Below are 23,873 nucleotides of genomic sequence, written 5' to 3'. Positions count from 1 at the left end.
AGGAAAAGATAAATTATGTTCTGGACATGTTGAACAGAGTTATCTTTAGAGAATTTTGATCTTGCTTTCGAAAGCTTTAGAAATTCCATAAATAGATTGGAGACTATTGACAAGGAAAAAAGGTTATGAGGGCTTAAACTAAAGTGGTGACTGTGTGATTGAAGACAATTGTGAAAACTGGTATGAGGTAACATTAATAATAAGTTGGCAATTAATTGGATATAATATAATGGATATAAATGAATGAGGAAGAGTGAATATTCAAGTATGCCTTTTAGTTACAAACTTGGATGTATTGGAAGACTATTGGAACCTTTAACAAAACTAGAAAAGTTTTATTAGGAAAAGGGATAGCAAGAGGAGGTGATAACATTTTGAATATCAAGTAACTATGGATATCCCAGTTAGAATTGTCTATTTGACATTGATGGTATAAGACCATCTCAAGAGAGAGAGATTAAGGCTAGATATATTAGTACAGAAGGCATTTATATAGGCATAATAATTGAGTCCATGGAAACTGCTGAGATTGTTCTGAGAAGTTGTAGAGCCAGAGGAGAAGGCACAGAGACAGAACCTTGGGATATGGATAAGGATCCAACAAGAGACTTAAGGATCAACCAGATAGGTTAGCGGAAGAACCATTGAAGAGCAGTGTCACAAAAACCCAGAATGAAAAAAGAATCCAGAAAGATTCAATAGCCAGGGGCAGCTAGGTGGTGCAGTAGATAGAGCACTGGCCTTGGAGTCAGGAGTACCTGGGTTCAAATCCAGCCTCAGATACTTAATAATTACCTAGCTGTGTGGCCTTAGGCAAGCCACTTAACCCCATTGCCTTGAAAAAAAAATCTTGAAAAAAAAAAAAGATTCAATAGCCAGTAGTATTAGATGCTGCAAAGAGGTCAAGAAAGATGGAGACATAGGAAAAAAAAACTAATGGGTTTGGCCAGAAAAGATATATATATATATATATATATATATATATATATATATATATATATATATATATATATATATATATTCCTAGTATAATTTGAGATCTGGTACAATGTTCATTTATTTTTCCTTACTTCCCCATCATAATATCTTTCAATATTCTTAGAATCATATATTTTTCCAATCCTATGAAGATTCTTATTGATGTTTTGATGACATCACATTAAATTTTCCAATTAAGTTGAGTAATATTGTCAATTTACCTAAGTTGTGTTTGACCTAGCTGTGCGCATAGAGAAGTAATGTACTCTAGATCTTATTAAATATAAAACAGCAATAATTCATCCAACAATAATTACGAAGATAGGAACAGAAGATTCAGGCCTATATGGAGCCTAAGAAACTTTGATTGTTTAATTCCTGGGTTAAAGAACAAAATTTAGAAATAATGAGAAAGAAAGGTATTGAATATATAAAGATAAAAATATTGAAATTCTTAAGTAGCTAAAGTACTAGTTAGATCAAATCTATTTAAGTAAAAGGAGAAGGTGAAAAAGACAATTAAATTATTATTCCTGGATTATATATTGATTTCTTCTGTTTGTTAATATACTGTCCACAGGCTTAGGTTTTGCTCAGTATTTTTAAATGTTTATCAGAAGGGAACTCTTATACAAATTACACTGTCTACCACTTACAAAGAGAATGATAGTTTGAGATGTTTTTTAATCCAACAGTATAGTATTGATCTGACTATAAGAAGCATTTAGAAATATTTGTCATTTAAATTCAGTTAAGACACTATACAATGTTACTAAAGTCATTCAGGCAGATTTGTGACCCATTCCTCTGGCTACACACCTGAAAATTGATTTTATTTATAAAGTGTTTCAAGTTGGAGAACTGTTTCCTTGTTTTAACCACATAGGAGTGAACATATCAGAGCTGATAGACATTCTTTTTTTCAAAATGGGTGTATTTTCTCCTCATTCAGGAAGCTCGTAGGTTTTCAGCATACAAATGTTGGCCTCATTATCTTCCTTCTTTTTACCTTACCTGGGTTTTTTCTTCTTCATCTTTTGCAGATGTCAAAGGTTCTCAGCAAGTCCCAGGATCTTAAATTGTCTGACACACATTTAGATTCACCTGCAATACAGTAAGTGCCAGATCCTCCCAAGTTACTACTGTAGTTGTTCAATAACTGCCTTTTTAAAATTATAATTTCTTAGTTTCTGGAATTTTCTAATAAGACATTAAAACTATTAAGTTAAATTTAAGACAATTAATTTGTAGGCAAATTTAACAATATTTCACCTAAAATAAATTATCCCCGGAAGATAGGTATATTACATCAAGAATTATGAAATGACCTCCTTCCTGTTGCCTTTCTAAATCTGAGCCTATCCTACCCTATAATCCTTCCATTACCCATGTCCCTGATTATTTTTGGTAGTCACTTGTCATTCCCACTGACTTGTTTCCACCAAAGAAATGCCTTCCTCAATTTCCAAGACTGCCCAGATCTGCTCAGGTCACCGAAACTCAAAAATTTTCAGTGGTTTCCCCCTGCCTCTGAAATAAAATACAGATTTTTAAAACCTTTACTTACAAAACTTAACTATTCCCTAAATTATCGTCTTTTTTATATTTGTTCAAACCATCCTCCATGTATGTATCCTCCATTCTTATCTGCTCTTTTCAGAATCCTTCTCTTCCTTGAAGGCTTGTTCCTGTGTCACCCATTTTTCCACAACTGAAAATATTCTCTTCTCAAATACACCTAGAGCATTTGGTTCATAATTTTCCTTTGTCTGTATTATACCCCATCTTTGTCTTTTCCTTCCCTCAAGAAAGAAAAAGAGGACTCAGGTTTTGTTTGTTTTTTTTTTTTTATAACTATTGAATTACCTTACTTGTAGTAGGTTTGTTAAATGTTTGTTAAATTGGATGTTATGATAGGATAGTATTATAGAATAGAATAGTATAAAGAATTCAGGTGCCAGTCTGTACTAGAAGAGCTTATTTTCCCACTGGTAGTCTCCTATACCAATGAAAAGACATAGACAGACAATCAGAGCCAGAGAGAAACAGAGAAAGAGAGACAGAGTGAGATAAAAAAAGAGAGAGACACACAAAGAGAGAGGGAGGGAGGGAGGAGAGGAAGGAAAGAGAGGAGAGAAGGAGGAACTCTTAATACAAAATAATATTTTAAAATATAGCATATATTTAGGTGCTCTATCAGTTCACATTGAGTTGTTTATAATTATGATAATAATACTATGGAAGAGTCCTGCCTTGATGCTTGCTGCCATGGAGGTGACCAGAAGTCCTTGAAGGTTGTGCCACTGGACAGTTCGCAAGCCTCTGTTAGGTCTTACTCTTCTTGAACTTTGTCTTCACATGACCAGCCCAGCTAAGTTTTCAGAGGCTTCTCACCATCTGAGGAGTCTTCTCCCATGTCAACTCAAGAAGCTCTTGTACTGGAAAATAGAGGAGTTATATTTTGTCTCAATGTAGGGAATAGGTACAATGAAATCACTGAGCACTTTGAAATTTGTAAAGTGATAATCATGATAATCCTGTAAATTAAATAGTACAAAGCTTATTATCCCCATTTTATGGGGTATTCAGGAGGAGGTGGGAGGGTTTGCCACATATTTTTCAGGTCTGCTCATCCATCTTTGGTGGCTTCTGTGGCTCCAAGAAACTGCACCTCCCAGTAGACTGTCTTGGCTGAAGGGCTAAACTGGGTCAAAGGGAACTGACAGGTCTCAAACCTAAGTTAGGGGGATGTTCATCCCAAACATGTGAAGACTGTCCCCAGCAAAATGAGTATATGAGAGCAATTTATACCAGTGGCCACAAAGGCAGCTGAAACAGATACTGTGGAAAACTCAAAGGCATCCGAGAGCCCACAGTCATCCACTGTGTCCTGGGGAACCTTCAGCCATCTTGGCTTTTGTCCTGGCCCTGGACTGTGATGGAAGAGAAAGTGAGGCTGACAACTTTGTGCAACTCTGGCACATTAAGCCCAACTCACAGACAAGTCATGGCATTACCCATGATGTCACTTGTCCTCATAAAAATGAAGGAAAAACAATTCCCATTTAATAAATGCAGATTAACCCCTCGACCTGTGTTCCTAATTCTATATCCCATCCCCAGGATCTTGGTCCCTGAATCATCCCTCCAATTTTTTTTTCAATTCCTTTATCAAACTCCTCCTAGATACCCGCAGTTCTCCCTATTTGAGCTTTTGCTTTATCTTTCCCTTTCTGCAAACTCTCATCCTCTTCAGCAATTTGCATTCAAACCCCTAGAAACTGTCACTTCCATTTGTTCACTTCTCAGTTCACTCAGTCTGGTTTGTGATTTCGTTACCTAAATGATCAATCCAATTACTTTTTCTCAGATCTCATTTTACCTGACAGAAGTCAAGTAAAAGTTCAGCTCTTGACATCAACTATTCCCTTCTCCAGGATACTCTCTTCTCCCTGGATTTCTGAGATACTGTTACACTTTACCTAGTGTTCCTCCTAGCTCTATGACTATACCTTCTCCATCTCCTTTGCCTGGCCATCATTCTGTGTGGTTGAACCCCAGGACTCTGTGCTGGGCCCTCTTCTTTCTCTAAACTCCTTCTTTGGTGATTTCATAAATTTCTCCCACTCCCAATCTGCTCTCATGGATTCAGTTGCCATATAAATTCAGGGGTGAAGAAAGGGGCTAAATTTGTAATTTCACTGAGTTGGGGGAGTTCCCAAGTGAGGAACCCTCCTTCACCAATGCAGGTTAGAACCTTCTCTGCCATTTATAGTCTGAAAAGTTTCCAAGAGCATTGAGAAGATAAGTTGCCAGAGGTGACACAGTCAATATGTGTCAGAGGCAGGATTTTAGCTAGGTCACCCTGGTTTCCAAGCCCATTCTCCATCCATAGCATTAACTCTCAAATTCATGTATTCATATATCTCCAAGATATCATCCCAAATCTTTCCCCTGAATTCCAATCCCATATTGCCCATTACTTCCTGACAATTGCCACTTGAAGTATCCTAAACTGAACTTATAGTCCCTAAAAATCTGTCATCCTTGACTATTTCTTTTAAGAATCCTACAGCCATTCTAGTGACCCAAGTTTATAACCTTGGAATCTCCCCCCATCCCTATATACAGTCAGTTGCCAAATCTTACCTATTCTGCCTCCATAAAATCTCTCATAGTAGTTTTCTTCTCCTGCTTCTCTCTCTCTCTCTCTCTCTCTCTCTCTCTCTCTCTCTCTCTCTCTCTCTCTCTCTCTCTCTCCCTCCCTCCCTCCCTCCCTCCCTCCCTCTCTCTCCTTTCTAATCACCTAGATCCATGATATTGGCATCCTCTCTGACTCTTCCTTTTCAGATATCCAGTCAATTGCCAATCTTTTCCCATTCCACCTCCCTAAATTCTCTCACATCTATTCTCTTCTATATAATTTCTAACCAAATTCAGGCCCTCATCTTCTCCACAAGTTACTTCAATCATTTCCTGATAGGTCTTCCTTCCTTTAATGTCCTAATTCCAAGTACATACTCCAGATAGTTTGCTTCAATTTTTAATGCATTCTTCTTCAATTTGATAGACATATATAATATATGTGTATATATATATATATCTTCAATTTTAATCATTTTCAGATTCTTTTGTACTTCACATAAAATAATCTGAAAACCTTGCAAAAGTTTTCTTAGTACAAACTAATAAACCACTAGTAAAATAATAATAATAATAATAATAATAATAATAATAATAATAATAATAATAAATTTTATAAAGTGTCAGGCCTGGATAAGAAATTAGAGCACATTTAGTCCAAGTTCCCTCATGTCACAGATAAAAAAAACTGAGTCCCAGAGAGGCCATGACCTAAGCTCAGTGTGTGATGATGTCATCAGCCTTGAAAAGGTTTTGTACATTAAGTTTATTTGATGATTTTTCCTCCTATTTTCATGAGTTAATTTTCCATTTCTTTTTTCATTTCCTTTTAATATATCTTGAAAATTTTTCATTTTCACTCTTTTAGCATTGTCCTCAGCTTTTCTTCCAAGCTTTGTCTATTTGGGAAGCTAGAACTAAAACAATTAGGGATCAATAGAAATATGTAATCCAATACTAAATTGCAATATGATGCATTGCAATATGATGTATTAAATATAATAGGTCTGCAGAATCGGAAGACCCTTTGCCATTTGAGTAACGGGGAAGGCTTCAAGGAAATAAACTTTTATCTATTTGTTATAGGGCAGTTGGGTGGTACAGTGTATAAAGCACCAGACCTGGAGTCAGGAAGACCTGAGTTCAAATCCAGCCTCAGACACTTACTAGCTCAGTGACCTTGGGCAAATTAATTAACCTCAGTTTCCTGATCTGGAAATTCAGCTGGAGAAGGAAATGGCAAACCACTCCAGTATCTTTACCAAGGAAACCCCAAATGGAATTACAAAGAATTGAACACAACTGAAGTGATTCAACAACAGGAAGAGGGGAAAGGGGAAGGATGAAACCTGTGGCTGACTTAAAAAAGACAGAATTCAAAAGCAAAGAGCAAGTCTGTCAGGTTGATGAATCAATGAGAGTAGGGAAAAAATGGATCTCTAGTGACACAGCTGATAATCTCAGGCTATGGGAAGCATATTGATAAATACTTTGTAATTTTCTGCTTTTGTAATTTCCCCCAAAGTTTGGTTTTTGTTTAAAATTTTTTGATTTAGTGCCTTTCATTTTATTCAGCTTTTCATCAAAATATTCATTTTCCATCACTTCCCTTTATCTGAGGGCCCATAAATATCCCCTCTTTGACTTTGACCTCACTAATTCTTAGAAATTAGCTTTTCAGATGAAGAAAGCTGTGGTTTCATTCCATTGCCTAGACTTCTTCTAGGTCTGAAACTTCTTTTAAAATTTTTTTGTTTATATCCTTTGATTATCTACTGGGAACCTTTATTTTTGTATCTTGTTTCAATTTCATCTTCTCTTACCTAATCATATAATTCATTTTGCTTCTCAGGTGATTTTTACAGTTTTCTTTAATATATCTTGAATTTTACTTCTCTAGATTGTTTTTAAAAAACTGCTTTGCTAACTTTGTGATCTTGGGCTAAGTTGCTTAAACTATCAAAAAAATTAGAAAGAGGAAAAAAACAACCTTTTATTACCCATCTAACCATCCTTTTAATATCTCCTTTGACTTGAAGTTCACTCATATACTCAGTCCTCTATTTTCCCAAGATAATTTATGGTTTTTAATCAGTGAAGATTTGAAAGACTTGTATTTCAAGTCAACATTTCCCTCTATTCCAGTTTTTATAGGGATATTCTGAAAATTTAATATAATATGTCCTTTTCTCATTTCTTTCTTATCTAATATATGTTCCTAAGACATGAATGAAGACCACCTCTCTCCTATTTTCTTCCTTATATGTTTTTTAAGCCCCAGTCACTCAGTTTTTCTTTTTTTATCTTGTGGGGAAAGTGGGGGAGGAAGAATATATGTCAATGAGTCTAATTTTTTCCACCACTATATTTCATATCCATTGTCATATGTCACTTCACCTAGTTCTCTCTTTGTTTTGAATAAAATCCATCCTTGGATGATTCTCTGCCCAGTTAACCAACAGAAGTAGAATCTTAACACCATGAAAATTCCTCAGTTCTGTTTAGAAGATTCCAATCTATCACTTTCTTCCTCTATCAAAGTAACTTGGTCTTATCTCTCTTCTTATGAGACCTGTGGCCGTTAGGATTAAATATGTCTGTGTTTCAACTATACATTTCCTATATTGATGAATGAAAGCAAGGCTTGCTGCAAGGGCTCCCTATGACTCAGTTTCCTCTCCTATTAGTTCTTCTCCTTTTGATTTCTTTGAAGACCGTAGTCTCTGCTACTCTCCCTCATCCTTGGGTTCCTTCCTCTTCTAGGTCTGAATCATTTCCCCTAAAGTTCTTATCTTTACTGCTCTCTTTAGGATTTTGGTTACTCCTTATATTCCCTCCACTAGAATTGTTCTTTTGGCCTCACCCTCTACTTCCTCCCCATTGTAGTGTAATTCTCCCTCACTTAACTTGTCCTATATCTTTGGCAGGTGCAGGATACATCTCACTCATTTTTTGGCAGCTTTCTCTCCTTCCTTCTTCTGCTTTTCTTCTCCTTTTTTTTTGTTCCATGACCTTAAACTCTTCCTTGTCTTGTTTTATCTTCTTCCTCCAAGACTCTTCTTGCCTTCATTAATACACACACACACAGACACACACACACACACACACACACATACATATATATATATATATTTTGATAAATTTCTATTTAGACTAGTAGAAATGTGAGATTTGGGAGATAATATCTAAAGATAGATCATCTAGTGTACCCCTACATACCCAACCCAGCACAACCACCAGGATGAAGTATCTATACATAGTGCTTCTACAGGCATTATTGTGCCTGCTGAGTGAGGCCAGAATACCTGCCTCATTCCCTCTTTCTTGTTTGAAGTATTTTTTAACTATTTTTACATAATAATAGTTGACATTTAGATAAAGAATTGGGGTTTTCAAAATATTTTATATACATTATCTCATTTGACATCCACAATTTTTGTTTTATTATCCCTATTAAATAGAAGGTATGATGACTCACTTCTAACATTATTTTACTTCAACTTTTTAAGTATGTCTGTATATTATTTATCATTTCTTTTTATTTAACCATTCATTCCCCCTCTGTCTTACATTTCATCAAGACCATGAGTTTGGAGTGAAGTAGATGCTACAGGTGTTATTTTCCTAATTAACCAAATGAGAAGCCAAGAATTAGATCTAGAACTGGAAGGGACCTCAGAGCCAATCTAGTCGAACCCCCTCATTTTACAGATGAGGAAAGTGAAACCCAGGGAGTTTAAATGACTTGCCCATGATCATAAAAATAGCAATTATAAGCAGAGGGAGAATTTAAACTCCAATACAGAATTCCATGAACTATGCCTATATTTGTTTAGGTATTTCACTGCTTCCCCAAACCAATATTCATGCTTACCTGTTTGTTTTGTCTTGTCTTAGATATAAATCCCTTCCTAATTAGTTGCACATTAATTTTTTGCAATGAGTGAATAGACAATATGTTTAAGCCTCTTACAACATGCTTCCTGAATGCCACTTCCCCTGCTTTCCACAGCTGTAACATTTTACTGGGCACATGCCAATCAAAAACACTTTCATGAGGCATCCTTGAAATGTAGCTTGAAGCATTTTTGATCAATTTTTATATCAATTCTAACCCAGGTGTGTTCAAGGTAGAAGGTACCTTGTAAGTAGTTATTCTCCACTTCCCCATGGTACAATTTCATTGACATGTCTATTTTACTGTTTTTACTACATTCCAAAGCTGCCTATTACTTTCTCTAGACATGTCAACATGATCAAGCATCAGCTCCACCATATTATTCTACCTACTGCTGCCATTCTTTGTTTTATTGGTATTCTTTAGTCATTTTCAGTCATGTCCCACTGGGATCCTCATTGGGAATTTTTGACCCCCATTGGGAGTTTTCTTGCCAAAGATACTTCTCTAACTCATTTGACTTATGAGGAAACTGAGGCAAGCAGGGTTGTGATTTTCCCAGGCTCACACAGCTATTGTCTGAAATTGAATATAAATTTAGATCTTCCTAAATTTATCAGCCATTCCCTTCTTGAAATACTCAAAATCAAGTATTTATATTAGAAATTCTACTTTATAAGAGTGTTTCAGAAATGAGTCAGAAATCTCATTCTTTGAAACTCAGGAAACCTTTCAGTAGAATAATATGCAATACTTTTTACAAAGTTTACAAGGTACCTTGAATATATTATGTCATTTGGTCCACACAACAATCCTATAAGGTAGATGTTGTTTATTATCCCCCATTTTAAAAATGGTAAAACCAAAGATAAGAGGAATTAAGTGACTTGCCTAGGGTCACACAGTTAGAGTATTGCTGAATTCAAGTCAAACACTCTACTGTAACATAACTCAGTTTCCAGGGAAGCAGCTTCTTGCTCCCCTTCCATGTGAAATCCTTGATTTTCTGGTATCAGTGATGTATTTCATGATCTAAACTGTGTCTAGATGCCCCCAAAAGTTCAAACATCACAGCAATTATCAAGAAAAACTCAATCAAAAAAAATTTTTGACTTGACAGTCATTATATTCAAACCAGTTGTACAAGTATAGACAGTCAAAGACTGGAAAATTCTTATGCAACAGAAGTCCTTAAAAGAAAGGAATAAAGGAATATGAAAATTGGTTTACATGTTTTCCATTAACAAATCGGAAATATCATATTTGTACAAGTTATTATCTTGATTATCTCCCCCCCCATCCACCCACTTCAACCAGGGATTGAAGCATTAAATAAGCTGAGAATGGATACCTTGGATTCTTAGAAAAGATCCAGGGCACTTGCCATCAGTAATGCTTGTGTTTGAGGAATATTGGTCTGTATCACACTTATTCCTTTTGTCATTGTAGAAACTGAGCAGCTACTTGTTCTTTTAAAAAAACTAATTTAATATATCCAGCATGAATTAGATACCTACTATATACAGAGTATATTGTAATTGATATAAAGCACACAAACCAACACTGTGAAAGAATGTTAGAAAATTATTCTTAACAGATTTCATAGATAAGTTTTATCCTATTTGCCCTACTTCTTTGGATTCCTTAGATAGTAGTTTCTAGTTCTTTTACCAATCCACTCAGCTGTTAACCTTAGGAAACAAAGTCCGAGCTTTGTGATAGTTGAAAAGACTAGCTTGAAATATCTATTAATTTTGTCTCTCTTTCTCGCTCTATTAGAGAAGTTAAAAAGTGTAAAAAGAAAAGGCTTCAGAAGAATGAGATGACAGGATCCAAACTAAATGAAATGGCTCTTCATCCTTCAAAAATTCCAGATGCGAATGCTCAGATAGAAGGTGAATCCGGACTTGTTCTTAGAGCAGAATCATGAAGAGTTCCAAAGAAACTCGAATCTCCTCAAAGAAGGCCAAGGAAATGAATGGGGCCTTGGAGTCTGATGGTTTGAAGTCTGTGTAATAATCGTAGATAACGCTTGGTACTTGTTAGTGACTACATCAAAATTGTCTTGTTGCAAATCAATAAAGAATATTATAATTGCTGTTCATCAAACACAAAGAGAATAAACAATTTATATTAATAAGGTAAATGTTATTTAACAATTCTATAGGGGACGGCTAGGTGGCGCGGTGGATAAAGCACCCCTGGAGTAAGGAGTACCTGGGTTCAAATCCAGTCTCAGACACTTAATAATTACCTAGCCGTGTGGCCTTGGGCAAGCCACTTAACCCCATTGCCTTGCAAAAACCTTAAAAAAAAAACAATTCTATAGATTTGTACATGGGTGATATGCTAGTATATAAGATTCACCAAAGATTGTGAGGAGTTCACTTTGGAATTTAACTTTTTTAATATAAATACATTATATTATAGAATTGTATTTGAATTCCTAAGGAATTATCACATCTTGAAGCAAGAAAACTATTGAAAGGAAATGTGCGCTTTTTATATTTGTTTTAAATGGAGATATGTTTACTTTGTAAACAGTCTAAAAACTGTAATAATCATTTGTTTTGACTGACCTTGCAGTATTTTTCTAGTCTCAATCAGTTGTTGAAAATATTTCATATTCAAGTGTATTAAGGCAATATAAACATATGTTGAGTTATATAATTTGTTTTATTAATATATCATTAAATATTTTATTTTGATATTAATTAGTTAAATCATTTTTTCTCTTGATATTTTTTCCAGCAGACCCTTTTTTCTTGAGAAAATGAGTCTGCCAGGAAAATTTTTAACCCCAGTTCTCTCCCCAAAAGGACAAAAATAAATATAAAATTAGAAGAAGTTATTTGGTAGACCAGACAATTGATTCCATGAAACAAAGAAGTGAGAAAAACAGTTCTAGGCATTGAGGTGTAAAATTTGCCCAAACGTAAACCACCTCATGCAATATAATCTAGTAAACACATTCAGCTCTCATCCCTGCACATGTTTGGAAAGCATGAAAGTGGGTAAACATGTCTCTGCTCTGCAGAACTCTTTAAAAACAAGCCATTTTTCTTCAGTGCTGAGTGGCTCTGACTGCTCCCAAGCCCCTAAGCTGTGAGATCTGAAGCCTGCTTTGGTTTGCTCAAAGAGCACATTTCACAGACTAGAGCCACCCAGACCCTCCAGAGGTCTCTGATGCTAAGCTCCTTTTATATTTATCCTATAAGCACATTAGATGTTTTAAAATAATTTTATATCCAGAATTTCAGGGCAATTCATACTTGAAGGTCCATTATGGCTTTTACATTAACATCATCTCTTGACTATTTAAGAAGTTTAAAAATGAGACAAATGACATCAGCCTCTCTTCGAAGGGATCCCTGAGCATTTGCCAAACTCCTGGGACTTTATGTACTGTACTCCTGCTGCAAAGTACTGTAAAATGGTGTTTTGTATTATGGCTACTGAAGACAAATAACACTTTAGATAAACACCATGGAGAGCTGGTCCTAATCAAAGGCACAACTCCCCCTTTTCATGCTAGGCAGTGCAGGCTCCAATTATATCCAAGGCTCTGAAGCTGAATTAAACAGCTTTGCTATACTTTCCAGAGAAGGGAATAGCAGTAACTGGGCCTTCTGAGGCACAAATCCAGATGATAATTAAGGGAAGAAGTAAGATAAGACAGTACATTTGAAGTGTAATAAATATGGCACCAGAGATATTCTTAGCAACAAACATTTTATATTTGTTTCATTGTCATTCTAAAAATGTTGATTTTTTTTCCACTGTTTTTTGTTGGTTTATTTGTTCTCTGTCTTGCTTAGAAAATAGGTTTTGTCACCATTTTATCTTGTTTAAAGGAACCTTTCTTCCTCAATTACTTGGTCCCTAATTGTTAAGCTTTCTGATAAAGAATAGGATTTGTTCGATAGTGGAGTTTTCCGGGGCCGGGGGGGGGGGGGGGATCATCATTACCGATTTTAGAGGCTTAGGATTTGACTCTGATACTTCTATTTGTCTGACCCTCACTGTACCTTCATTTTCTCATTTGAAAAATTGGACTAAATTTCCTCCTAACTTTTGCTCCTTGATCCTAGCAAGTTATATTGAATAGTTTTCTTTTCAAAGATTCTTATTAGACTAAAAAATAAAATCAGGTATTTTATAAAGATTCAAAATACAGAAACATTTATTCCCATAAGATTAAATACTTTTATTCAGAAGAATAGACAATGAGATCTCACAATATGAAGTACATATTTTTTTTTCCTATTTGAGGCAAAAGTGTTAGGTGATTTGCCCAAGGTCACACAACTTGGCAATTATTAAGTGTCTGAGGCTGGATTTAAACTCTGGTCCTCCTACTCCAGAGCTGGTGCTCAATCCACTGCACCACCTAGCTGCCCCTTGAAATTCATATTTTTAAAATAGTGCTAATATGATAGACTTTTGAAATTCTATGCATTGATCCTTTCTGTCTTTATGGCTATTATTGACCATTTTCATCATCTTGCATAATCATTTAATTAACAATTAGATAAAGAGCCTTTATTTTATCTTTAAATAAGCTTAGGAAAAATTAAATGCAGCTATTCCACCCACCTAGGAAGAAGGTTTGGAGCATTAATTATATTGTGGAAGTAAATCTTGTCATATAGCATCATTTGAAATTTAAGGGTTATTGGACTATTAATGAGTGCTCAAAAGTTAGTTGAAAGGATTGGGAAGGAAGGAAATTAAGGAATCCTCTAGCAGGATTCTGTGGCCTATAGCAGTATGTGTCTAGACATATGTATTACAATTTTTGATCTGATAAGGTATTTTTTAACTCATGAGGAAATTTTTAAGCCCTCAATTTGGGGAATCACATCTTTATTGATGATAAATTTCTTGTTGGGTCCTATTAAAATGAAAACTTCCCTCCAGATCTAAAACTGGGCTATTTATTTTCTGAAGTGTTTATACACACTTGATATAAAATAATTAGTGAAAAAAAGATAATTTTAAAACATTTCCCCTTTTTTTCATCTTTCAATGCAAACGTCTTCCTTTCTGAAAAACATGAACCTGATTTCCAAGTTAACCCACCACAGAGAGAAGGCACTGTATTTGAGCAGCCTTGAAGGTCACAAACATTATGTTTTTGTTGCTGTTGTTGATGCTAATAGAAACAATGACAACCAAAGTAACACTTCAAATGATATAGTGATGCTTGCCTTTGACAGCATAAGGGGAATAGAAATAGAAATATATATGTGTGTGTGTGTGTGTGTGTGTGTGTGTGCATGTATATGTATATACATATATGTGTGTGTGTGTGTGTGTGTGTATGTAAGAAAGACTATTTAGGGTACCTTGACCTTTGAGCAGCATATATTTCAATAAAAATGAAGTGTCTATTTACAGAAGACTGGACATAGCTGTAAATTTACTACACTTCTATTTTTGCTATATCTTCAGTCCCTTTATTTCTTCCTAATTATATTTACCTCAGAGGATGTTTTCTGTTTTTGAGATTCTTCAGAATTATGAAAAAAATACTTAAAATAGAAAGCAAAAAAAGCTCATCTTTTTCATTCTTCTATATTACCCCATATATTTTGCCCCTCATGTTACTTTAAAGTACATCTAGGACATTTGTAGTAATGTTTGGTTCAAGAGGCAAAAGGGGACTAATCACAGCCAAATAAAGGAAAATGACAATCAGAAGCCTCTGTTGATTAGTGAACTAACTCTACCGATAGACCAATTGTCTCCTGGAGAATTGAATGTCAGGATCATTTAGGGTTCACAATGGGCCGCCACTGCAAGAGCAGACAGCCCTGAGAAATAGCCAGCAAGAGAACCATTCTTCAGAGACCCTGGCTGCAAACTTGATAATGAGGCACTTCATTCATCACATCTTTCTGCTCTAATTACTTAGGTGAATAGGAAATACTTCATGTAAGTCGGGAAATGGGCCAAAGCAAAAACACTTGTTTTGTAAACACAAAGAATACTTTTATTCTAATGATTCTCTCTCTCTCTCTGCTGGCCTACTGCAAACATATATCATAAACTGCATTTTTAAAAGTTCCTTCTAATTTATGCTTTAAAAACCCTTAATACACTGAAGCTTTAAACATTTTTAATAGATTTTTTCATTATTTTAAAATAAATGGAGAATATAAGTTTGCTTTAAAATTTCATAGGTTTTCATTTCCAGCTTTGGACTTAAGCAAAAATGAGAAATCATCATTTTTTGTATAATAAGTGATATCTATCATTTACGTAAAATCAATATAGTAAGTCTTATGGATAATTAGATTCCTGGCAGCACTGAATTGAATTTTTATTGTTGTTTTTACTGGCATAAAAGTAGGGTGTGGTAAAATAGATTTGAATTTTGAAATGAGAGAATCAAATTCAAAATCCAATTCTAATACTATCTATATGGCCTTGGACAAGTCACTTATCTTCATTGGGCTTCAGTTATATCCTCCATAAAATAAGGAGATTGAATTAGAATCCATTTGAACTCTAAACCCAGATCCTCTGGCTGTGGTACTAAAATATTATTTTTCAACATCAGCAGTCTTTGCAGCAACCAACACTTGGAGGAATGGAACTTGAATTTATTTACAGGGAGGTGAATCAGAAAAATATGATTTAAATATTTCAGGGCAAGTAAGAGTGAATTTATGGAATTTATTACTCATCATTTAACACTAAAAGCTAGAAAATTTCTCTCATGTATGTGTGTATATGTGTGTGTCTTTAGGAATAGTTAAGTACATGGGTAGAGAAACACATTACTGACCAAAAGTCTTAAAATTTCTTAAAATTATGTTGGGTACATGAGCATGATTTAAAATAAGCATGATTCTAAAATATAAAGATTCAGAAGTTGAAGACAATATTAATTTGTTGTCAGGGCTAAAATGGGTAACTGAAGTTCATGAAAAGTGGTTACAAGACAAAAGGAAGAAGGTTCCCTGGAGAAAAGTCTGAGAGCTTCAGTTCAGTTTTTCAGTATTTTGAGACCAAATTCAGTGGAGTTTTTTTTTTTCATTTTTCAAATCACAAGCTTTATGATCTTGATTATTTCATATTGAATTGCCTCACATAGCCTACTTTTAAAAATTCATCATTTAAAATTTTTCATTCAAATATATGATGCTCAACTAGTTTTTTTATATATACATATACATACATATTTATTTACATATATGCATGCCTTTCCTATCTGTTCTACAGAAGCTAGTATTCAGTGGTATCTGCAGATGAAAATTTCAGCAGCTCAAGATTTCCAAAGTGGTAAAGAAATATCAGTAAAATCTATTCACTGAAAGAACATCAAATTCTTAATACACTTATCACATGCACAGGCAGAGAGTATAATAAACTAGTCTGCAGCAGCTGTAAATTTCTGAGGATTTATCTAACCACAAATACATTGAAATGGGGAAATGGGGCTATATTAAACTGCAAGATGCTACTGGAGCTCTGCCATTCTTGCAACATCCTGTCATTAATTTATGATGACAGGTCTGGCAAACTGAAACCCCCAATACACTTGCGACAGACTGTTAGGCTGCAGCTACTGTCGAGCTCTGCAGGTCCCACCAAATTCAGGGAGATTTTTCCTAATGTGAGGATGTGTTTTTTAAATGAAGATAAGATATCTAGTGACCAGGGGTCTTCGTGCTCCAACTCATAAATAGCAAAGTCCATGATGTGGAATGAATAGTAAACTGAGGCTCCAAAGCAGCCCCTTCCTCTTGGATAGACCTATGATTGTACCTGAAGATGGAGAGTCCTGGATTAGTGAATAACACAGCCTATCACATTTTTGCAAAAGGTTCCATCTCCCTGAACCCCCCACACACACACTCTGCTCTCTCTCTCTCTCTCTCTCTCTCTCTCTCTCTCTCTCTATCTATCTATCTATCTATCTATCTATCTGTCTCTCTCTCATCTTTTTTACTTAATGAACTTTTTCTCTGATGGAAAGTATTAAAGCTAATTACCATTTAACCAGATATATAAACAAATCATCAGTGTGAGATTCAAAAATTAGGATTCCATAAATAAGTATCCATTACAAGCAATAAAGAGTCCGCATGACATAGAATGATGGACTTGTCAGCAAGAAATTCTACCTTGCACTCTAGATAAGTGACCATAGGCAAGTCAAATGACCTCTCTGAGTCTGAGGTAGCTCTATTAAGTTAGTGATGGATTTCTGTCTGTATTGGTCAAGGGATTTCTCATATCAATAAATCACAGATTCTTGTAGTAATTTATTACTGAACTACATACTGAAGAAATACAGAGAAAACAAGAAACTTAACTTATGGGGAGGAGGGGTAATAAGACATCTCCTTAAATTAGAATGTAAATTAAAGAACTTTGATATAGGATAATGAAGAGGTTGCTTCTAGTTTGAGGGAAATGGCATTGATCTGGCCATGGTATATCAATTGGTAGGAAGTGAGAAGGCATTTTAGGCAAAAAATAAGCATGATTCCAAAATATAAAGATTAAGAAGTTGAAGAAAATAGAGCACAAAGTATAAAAGAGGAAGATAGAATGTAAGCTGGAACCAAACTATAAATTGACTTCATTGCCAGATTTGTGAGATATTCAATTAGCCAATGTTGAGCAAACGTTGGAATGAATGGAACCACAAAAGATATACGAGGGCCAAGGTCAGAGCTTCAGAGACTAGTTAATACCAAAGAGGCAAGAGAAGCAAGAGATTGTAGTATCCTTAATAAATGACTGAGGAAGATGAAGTACTCACAATGCCATGAACCTAAAAGGAGAGCAGCAGGGGAAAAGCAGCTGAGACAGGAAGCATTCCAATCAACCCCTACTGCAGCCTCAGAAATGCATCTATAGAAACAACTTCATTTGATAATACTTTGAGCAACTTCATTAACCCAATAATTAGAAAAAACTTATAAAATCATTTCAGCATCATAATGAAAGGAAAATAGAATATTTCAGCTTAGTGATTCCTAAGTACTTAAGATAGGGGCTAGGCAATCTACAGCCCCTTGAAGCTTTAGAGCCTTAGTAACATTGCTCAAGAAGGAACTGATATGGGAAAGCTAAGTGGATAGAGCACGGACCCTGGAATCAGGAGGATCTGAATTCAAATCCCACCTCAGTCATAATTACCTGTGTGACCCTCGAGCAAGTCACTTAACCCCATTGCCTTGCCAAAAAAAAACCCCAAACTGATATACCCAAAATATGGGAACTAGGGATCAGATTCTTCTTCCTAAATCCTATTCTCCAAACATCTGTTTAGGCCACTCTTATCCCTAACTGAAATATGTACCCCAGTCCAACTGATCAACCGGGCTGGAATTGTGCTGACAACTCATACTGACTGCTTCAACTTCACACATCTGACCATGCTCAGAACACAGGGGCAAGTCTTTTGAAGACTTTATTAAAGACTGATTCTATAAGGATAAGCGGCATGGTGTAGTGGAAAGCACATTAGACTTGAAATCATAAAAAAATGAGTTCAAATTCTGCTTCAGACATTTATTAGCTATGTGAGCCCTGAGCAAGTCACTTCCCTCTGGGCCTCAGTTTCCTCAGTGCTAAAATGAAGGATTTTGGACATGGTCACTTCTACGATCCTTTCTAAGCCTATGTCAATGGTGCTATGAATTATTTTTTGCCAAGTGATTCCAAAACCTAAGAAAACACACATACACACACATCTATGTATTTAGATGTGTGTTTATATATATATATATATATATGTTTGACCATTCCATTTTAATTAGTCATCTATAGTATTTATAAATGATGGCCCTTTCTTTTTTTTTCTTTTTGTTCTCTTAAATGGAAATGTTTATGGCATCATCTGTAACATGAATATGATCATTTAATTATGTTGAAAAAGGCAAAATAATTTTGCTTAAAAAACTAGAGACAGTGTGGTACAGTAAAGGGAGTCCTAGATCTACAGTCAAAGATTTTTGTAGTCTGACAACTCTTCCTGACCCTATTTGAGGTCTTGGCAAAGATACTGAAGTGATTTGCCAATTCCCTCTCTAGCTCATTTCACAGATGAAGAAACTGAGGCAAACTAGGTTTAAGTGACTTGCTTTGGAGCCATAGTTTAATTCAGGTTATCCCCATTCTATCCACTATGCCCCTTACCTGTAATCAAAAGAGCCTTGTTCAAATCTTGCCTCTGATACTGCTGGTATGGAACTCTATTTCTTCCGTAAAATGATAAGGCCCTCTGGCAGCCCTTCAAGGTCTGGATCTATATACTCCATTTGTTTAATACAATAATATCTTATATTTCTGTAGTGCTTTTTTGAGCACTTTTTTTGAAAGCAGTTCTACAGGAAATCACATTTGATCTTTACTGAATTGGCAGAAATCAATAATTTCTTACTTAGTTGTGTTGATATCAAGAAATCATTCAAGTTTTTATTGAGTGACTACCATGTACTGTATATGACAGTGTTGTAGCCTAAAGATGCAAAAACCAAAATGAGACTGACCAGATCTGCAAGGAGCATATATTCTATTGGGGGAATCCAGCATAGTTGCAAAAGAGTAAATGCAAGTTATATATAGAACAAATACATAGTGATTTGCAAAGGAATAGGGGAGGGGTGGTGTAGGCAACCAAATCAGAAAAGGAATGTTAAAAATAGTGGGACCTGAACTGAGCTTTGAAGGTCCTTAGGGGTTCAAGGAGACAGGTAAAAAGGGATAGCATTCTAGCACAGGAGACAGGCAGGAAATAGAATGTTTCATATGGCGAACAGCAAGTATTCCACTTTAACTATATGAAATGAAATCATTACCTGGAGCTAGACTGGGAAGGGATTTAAATGTGAATAGAAGAGTGCATATTTGGTCCAAAAGTCGGTGTAGAGCCACTTGAAACTTCTCAAGCAGCAGCAATGATACAGTCCAAAATGAACTTTTTGGATATCAAAGTGGAAGCTATGTGAAAAACACACTGGATAGGGAAAAGCCTGGATTCAGGAAAATCAATTAGGGGACTATTCCAATGGACCAAGAGACTTCATGAAGCCCTGAACTAGATTAGTGAACATGTGAGTGTAGGGAAGGGAACAGATGCCAGAGATGCCGAGGAACAGAGTCAAGACTTTCACAAATAAGGACACTGGAGTTCCCAGAGGTTAACTGTCAATGAGGCAAAACTAATACAAGAACTCTGGTTCGGTTACCAATCCAGCACTTTTTCTTCCACAGATGGCATAATAAAAACCAAAATATCCAGCATGTGTATAAAAGATACCTATAAAATGAGAGATCAAATACTTTGTTTCTTTGTTAGCCACTATTAAAATTATTGCATATTTGAATTCATAATAAAAATATATGGTAGTTTTCATTCCAGGATCTTTCTTAGTATTTACCTACAGGTTAAATATTTATTTTGAATAATAATTTGACTTCAGATCAAAATTAAGACCATGCAGAAATCTAAAGTTTTTGAGAATCTCCCAGAGGAGATTTTTCCCAAGTTATAGTGAAAATCAATAGACCCACAATTGGGAAATGTTTTCCACATGTAGGGAAAGCATTTCTAAAGTTGCCTATATATTATTCAAATATTCAAATATAATGTCTTTTACTAGTAGACAGCTAATTCTCATTTGGTGTAAAACCTCCATTTCCCAGCTTAGACATTCAACCCTGAAGCAAGAGTCCATTTTGTGAATATGAACTTTCCCTTCAGAAAGTAAGTCTGCATGAGGCATAAAATGGAGAACTAAATTTTGTAGTTCCACTGCTCTGCCATTTGCTCTGTCCATCTATCATTATCAGAGAATATTTATTGAGTATTCTTGATATGATTAGAATGATTCTTCTCAAGCTAATAGAATGTAAGGGCAGAGCCTTTTTTTTGTCTTTGTAACCCTTTCAAGGTAATACATTGCCTAATATGTAGTAGAGACCCAATAAATGCTTGAATGTTGAATTTTCACACAGAGGACTCTATTTTGTAAGAATGTGGATATCCTTCAACAGGAAGGTCACAGATGCCCAACGTAGATAAGTAACCTCTGAGAATCCTATTGTTCATGTTACTTTAACATTCATTACAATTTGTCCCTTTTTTCATTTCTTTTTTAAATTGTCTCCTTTTTCATTTATTCTCACAATACATTTTCACCCATTCTTTTCTTTATTATTGATTTCCAATTTGTTGTTAGCATCTAGTGTCACCCAGTGTTGAAGACATCACTGATCAAAGTTACCCAAGAACTCATTTTTCTTATATGTTTCTGATTCTACTAGAAGAATCTTTGATATAGATAGAATCAGTAAGTGGAGTATGGGTGTAATTTATGAGCACACTTTTCCCCTTAAAATATTCTAAATACTGTATTATTTATCCAAAACATTGTAGTAAAAGGTAGGGACCATTGTCTTTGATTGTCTTCAATTTTGTTATTTAAGAGGCAAATCATCTACCAGATTAAGACGGATTTGCATAGCATTTTGCATGTCTTTTGATCTGAGGATAAACCCCCTGAAAAGCCTTCCAAATATCTGTATATTCTAACATCAATTTAACCTGTAAATTTGATATGCTGATCATTTTCCTTTTCAGTTTCCATAATTTTCTGGGGATATGCCAAGAGTTGAAATAACATCTCAAAAGTCCCCTGATTCCCAACACTCCCCCCCCAAAAATAAACAAAACAAAACAAACCCATCCTAGTTCAGTTGTTAAAATATAGGGTATCCAATTTTAAAGATCGAGGATGCTTTTGTCCATATACTTTCATGCCATCAAACGATTCCCATTCATTTTCATCAACTGATGTCTTTATCAACTAAAAACATTCTAAAAAGGTTTTTGTCAGCTTCAAACAACTCTTTGTTCAACAAGCAAAATACAACATACAACCTGAACAGTGCTTATGTGAAGTATCTCAGAAACACCAGAAACCTCCAGGCCAGGAGTGTACCAAGCCATTGGCAGAAGTGAATAACTTGACTTGAGAGATGAAGCTGTTTCATTTGACAGGGGCTCAGCTCAGGAAAATCACCTTCATTTTCATGACACTTTGACTGCACTTAGCTCTCTATATGGAGCTGAGGTTTTATTTGCACATTTTTATATTGTCCCCCTTGACTCACTTTCAACCTTTTTCCTCATAATTTCCTTGGGGATTAGAGTGATGAATCAGAGGTGATAGAAATGTATTCTGGAGCCACTGATTTCTTTTGAAGTAAGTACATGATAGGGGCAACATCATTGTGATGCTACATGTATCTGTGAAGCAAAAGGTGAATTGGAGTTTGGGCAATGATCCAGTTATTTCATTCACAAAACGTTTCATCCAGGTCAGTAAATAAATCCATTTAATCACCTGATCTTACCATCTACATTGCTCATATTAAACAAGAAGTTGTTGGTTCTCTCTTTTTTTGGTACTCTGTAGACACAGTCTTAACATCTTGTTTCTCCTAAAGGAGATTCTGTCTCCCTCCTAAGAGGCAGCAAAGTGTAGTGGATAGGGCACTGGACTTGAAGTTAAAAATTTTAGGATTCAAATCCTTCCTCAGAATTTACTAAATGACTCTTGGGAATTAACTTCATTGCTTCAGTTTCTGCAGCAACCCTCCAGGTTCCAAGGTCTCTTATAGGTGGAAATCTATGGCCCTATGTTCCTACATGACTTTGCCCACACATTGACCCCTGGACTGGAATGCTCTCCCTCTCTCTCTCTCTCTCTCTCTCTCTCTCTCTCTCTCGCTCTCGCTCTCACTCTCTCTCTCACTCTTGCTCTCTCATGCACTCTCTCTCTCTCGCTCTCTCTCTCCTTACTCCTTAAAATGTCTAGCCTCCTTTTGGGCTCTACCCAAGTGCTGCTTCCTGGGGGGGGGGGGGCTTTCCTTATTCTCTCAGTTGTTAGTCATTTCCCTCCCTGACCACCCACCCCCACAATAACATTGTATTTATTCTGCATATATTTTGCATTTGTTTACATTAATGTATATTGTTTCTTAGAATGTAAGCTGTTAGAGAGAAGGAATTGTTTATTTTTGATTCAATAAAAAGCAACAGTGATTAGCATAGTGCCTTTCATTAAAGAAAGTATTCCTACTGAAATATGAATTAGAATAAATGGCCTTCAGGTCTTTTTCAATAATTGAGATTCTATGATAAAAGTAATGTGATCAAAGAACTGGAAATGAAGAAGGTGCCAATCAATTATGGAATGATTAAATAAATTATGGTATATGAATATAATAGAATATTATTGTGCCACAAAGAGAACAATTTATACAATAACAAAAACATTATTAAAAGAAACAATTTGGGGCAGCTAGATGGTGCAGTGGATAGAGCACCTGCCCTGGACTCAGGAGTACCTGAGCTCAAATTCAGCCTCATACATTAAATAATTGCCTCGTTGTGTGACATTGGGCAAGTCACTAAACCCCATTACCTTAAATAAAAATTTAAAAAAATCAATTTTGTAGGACTTAAGAACTCTTCTCAAAGCAATAACCAATCATGATTCTAGAAGGCTGAAGATGTTAACTACCTACTGGGTGAGGTGAATGAACCCAAAATACAAAATAAGACATATTTTTATATAGTATGAAATTTGTTTTGGTTGATTATATATGCTTGTTATAAGGACTTCATTTTTTCCCTTTTTTCTTTTTTTTTTCCAATATGGGGGAAGGAACAGAAGGAGAGAGCATAATTATAGGGTAACAAAAAAAGAAAATACATCTTTTTAAATGCTTAGAAGAGAAAAGAAGGAAGGTTGGGGGAAATGACAATTAGGATAGCTTTGAAAGTTACATTTTAAATTTATCATATTTAAAGAAAACCAAG

General features: G+C 35.3%; 1 protein-coding gene across 1 annotated transcript in view; it reads left to right on the top strand.

The window, feature by feature from the left end:
* AHI1 (Abelson helper integration site 1) overlaps nt 1-11,674 on the top strand; it is a 282,116-nt gene extending 270,442 nt beyond the window's left edge. Inside the window, 3 exon segments of the mRNA XM_074187648.1 lie at nt 2,022-2,092; nt 10,799-10,944; nt 10,947-11,674. Coding sequence (XP_074043749.1) covers nt 2,022-2,092; nt 10,799-10,944; nt 10,947-11,035 — 306 coding nt within the window. The 3' untranslated portion in view covers nt 11,036-11,674.
* The last annotated feature ends 12,199 nt before the right edge of the window (nt 11,675-23,873 follow it).

This window comes from Macrotis lagotis, chromosome 5, assembly GCF_037893015.1.
Source record: "Macrotis lagotis isolate mMagLag1 chromosome 5, bilby.v1.9.chrom.fasta, whole genome shotgun sequence".
Taxonomy (NCBI): Eukaryota; Metazoa; Chordata; class Mammalia; order Peramelemorphia; family Peramelidae; genus Macrotis; species Macrotis lagotis.
The sequence above is the reverse complement of the archived record's forward strand: the minus strand, read 5'-3'. Positions and strand labels throughout refer to the sequence as shown.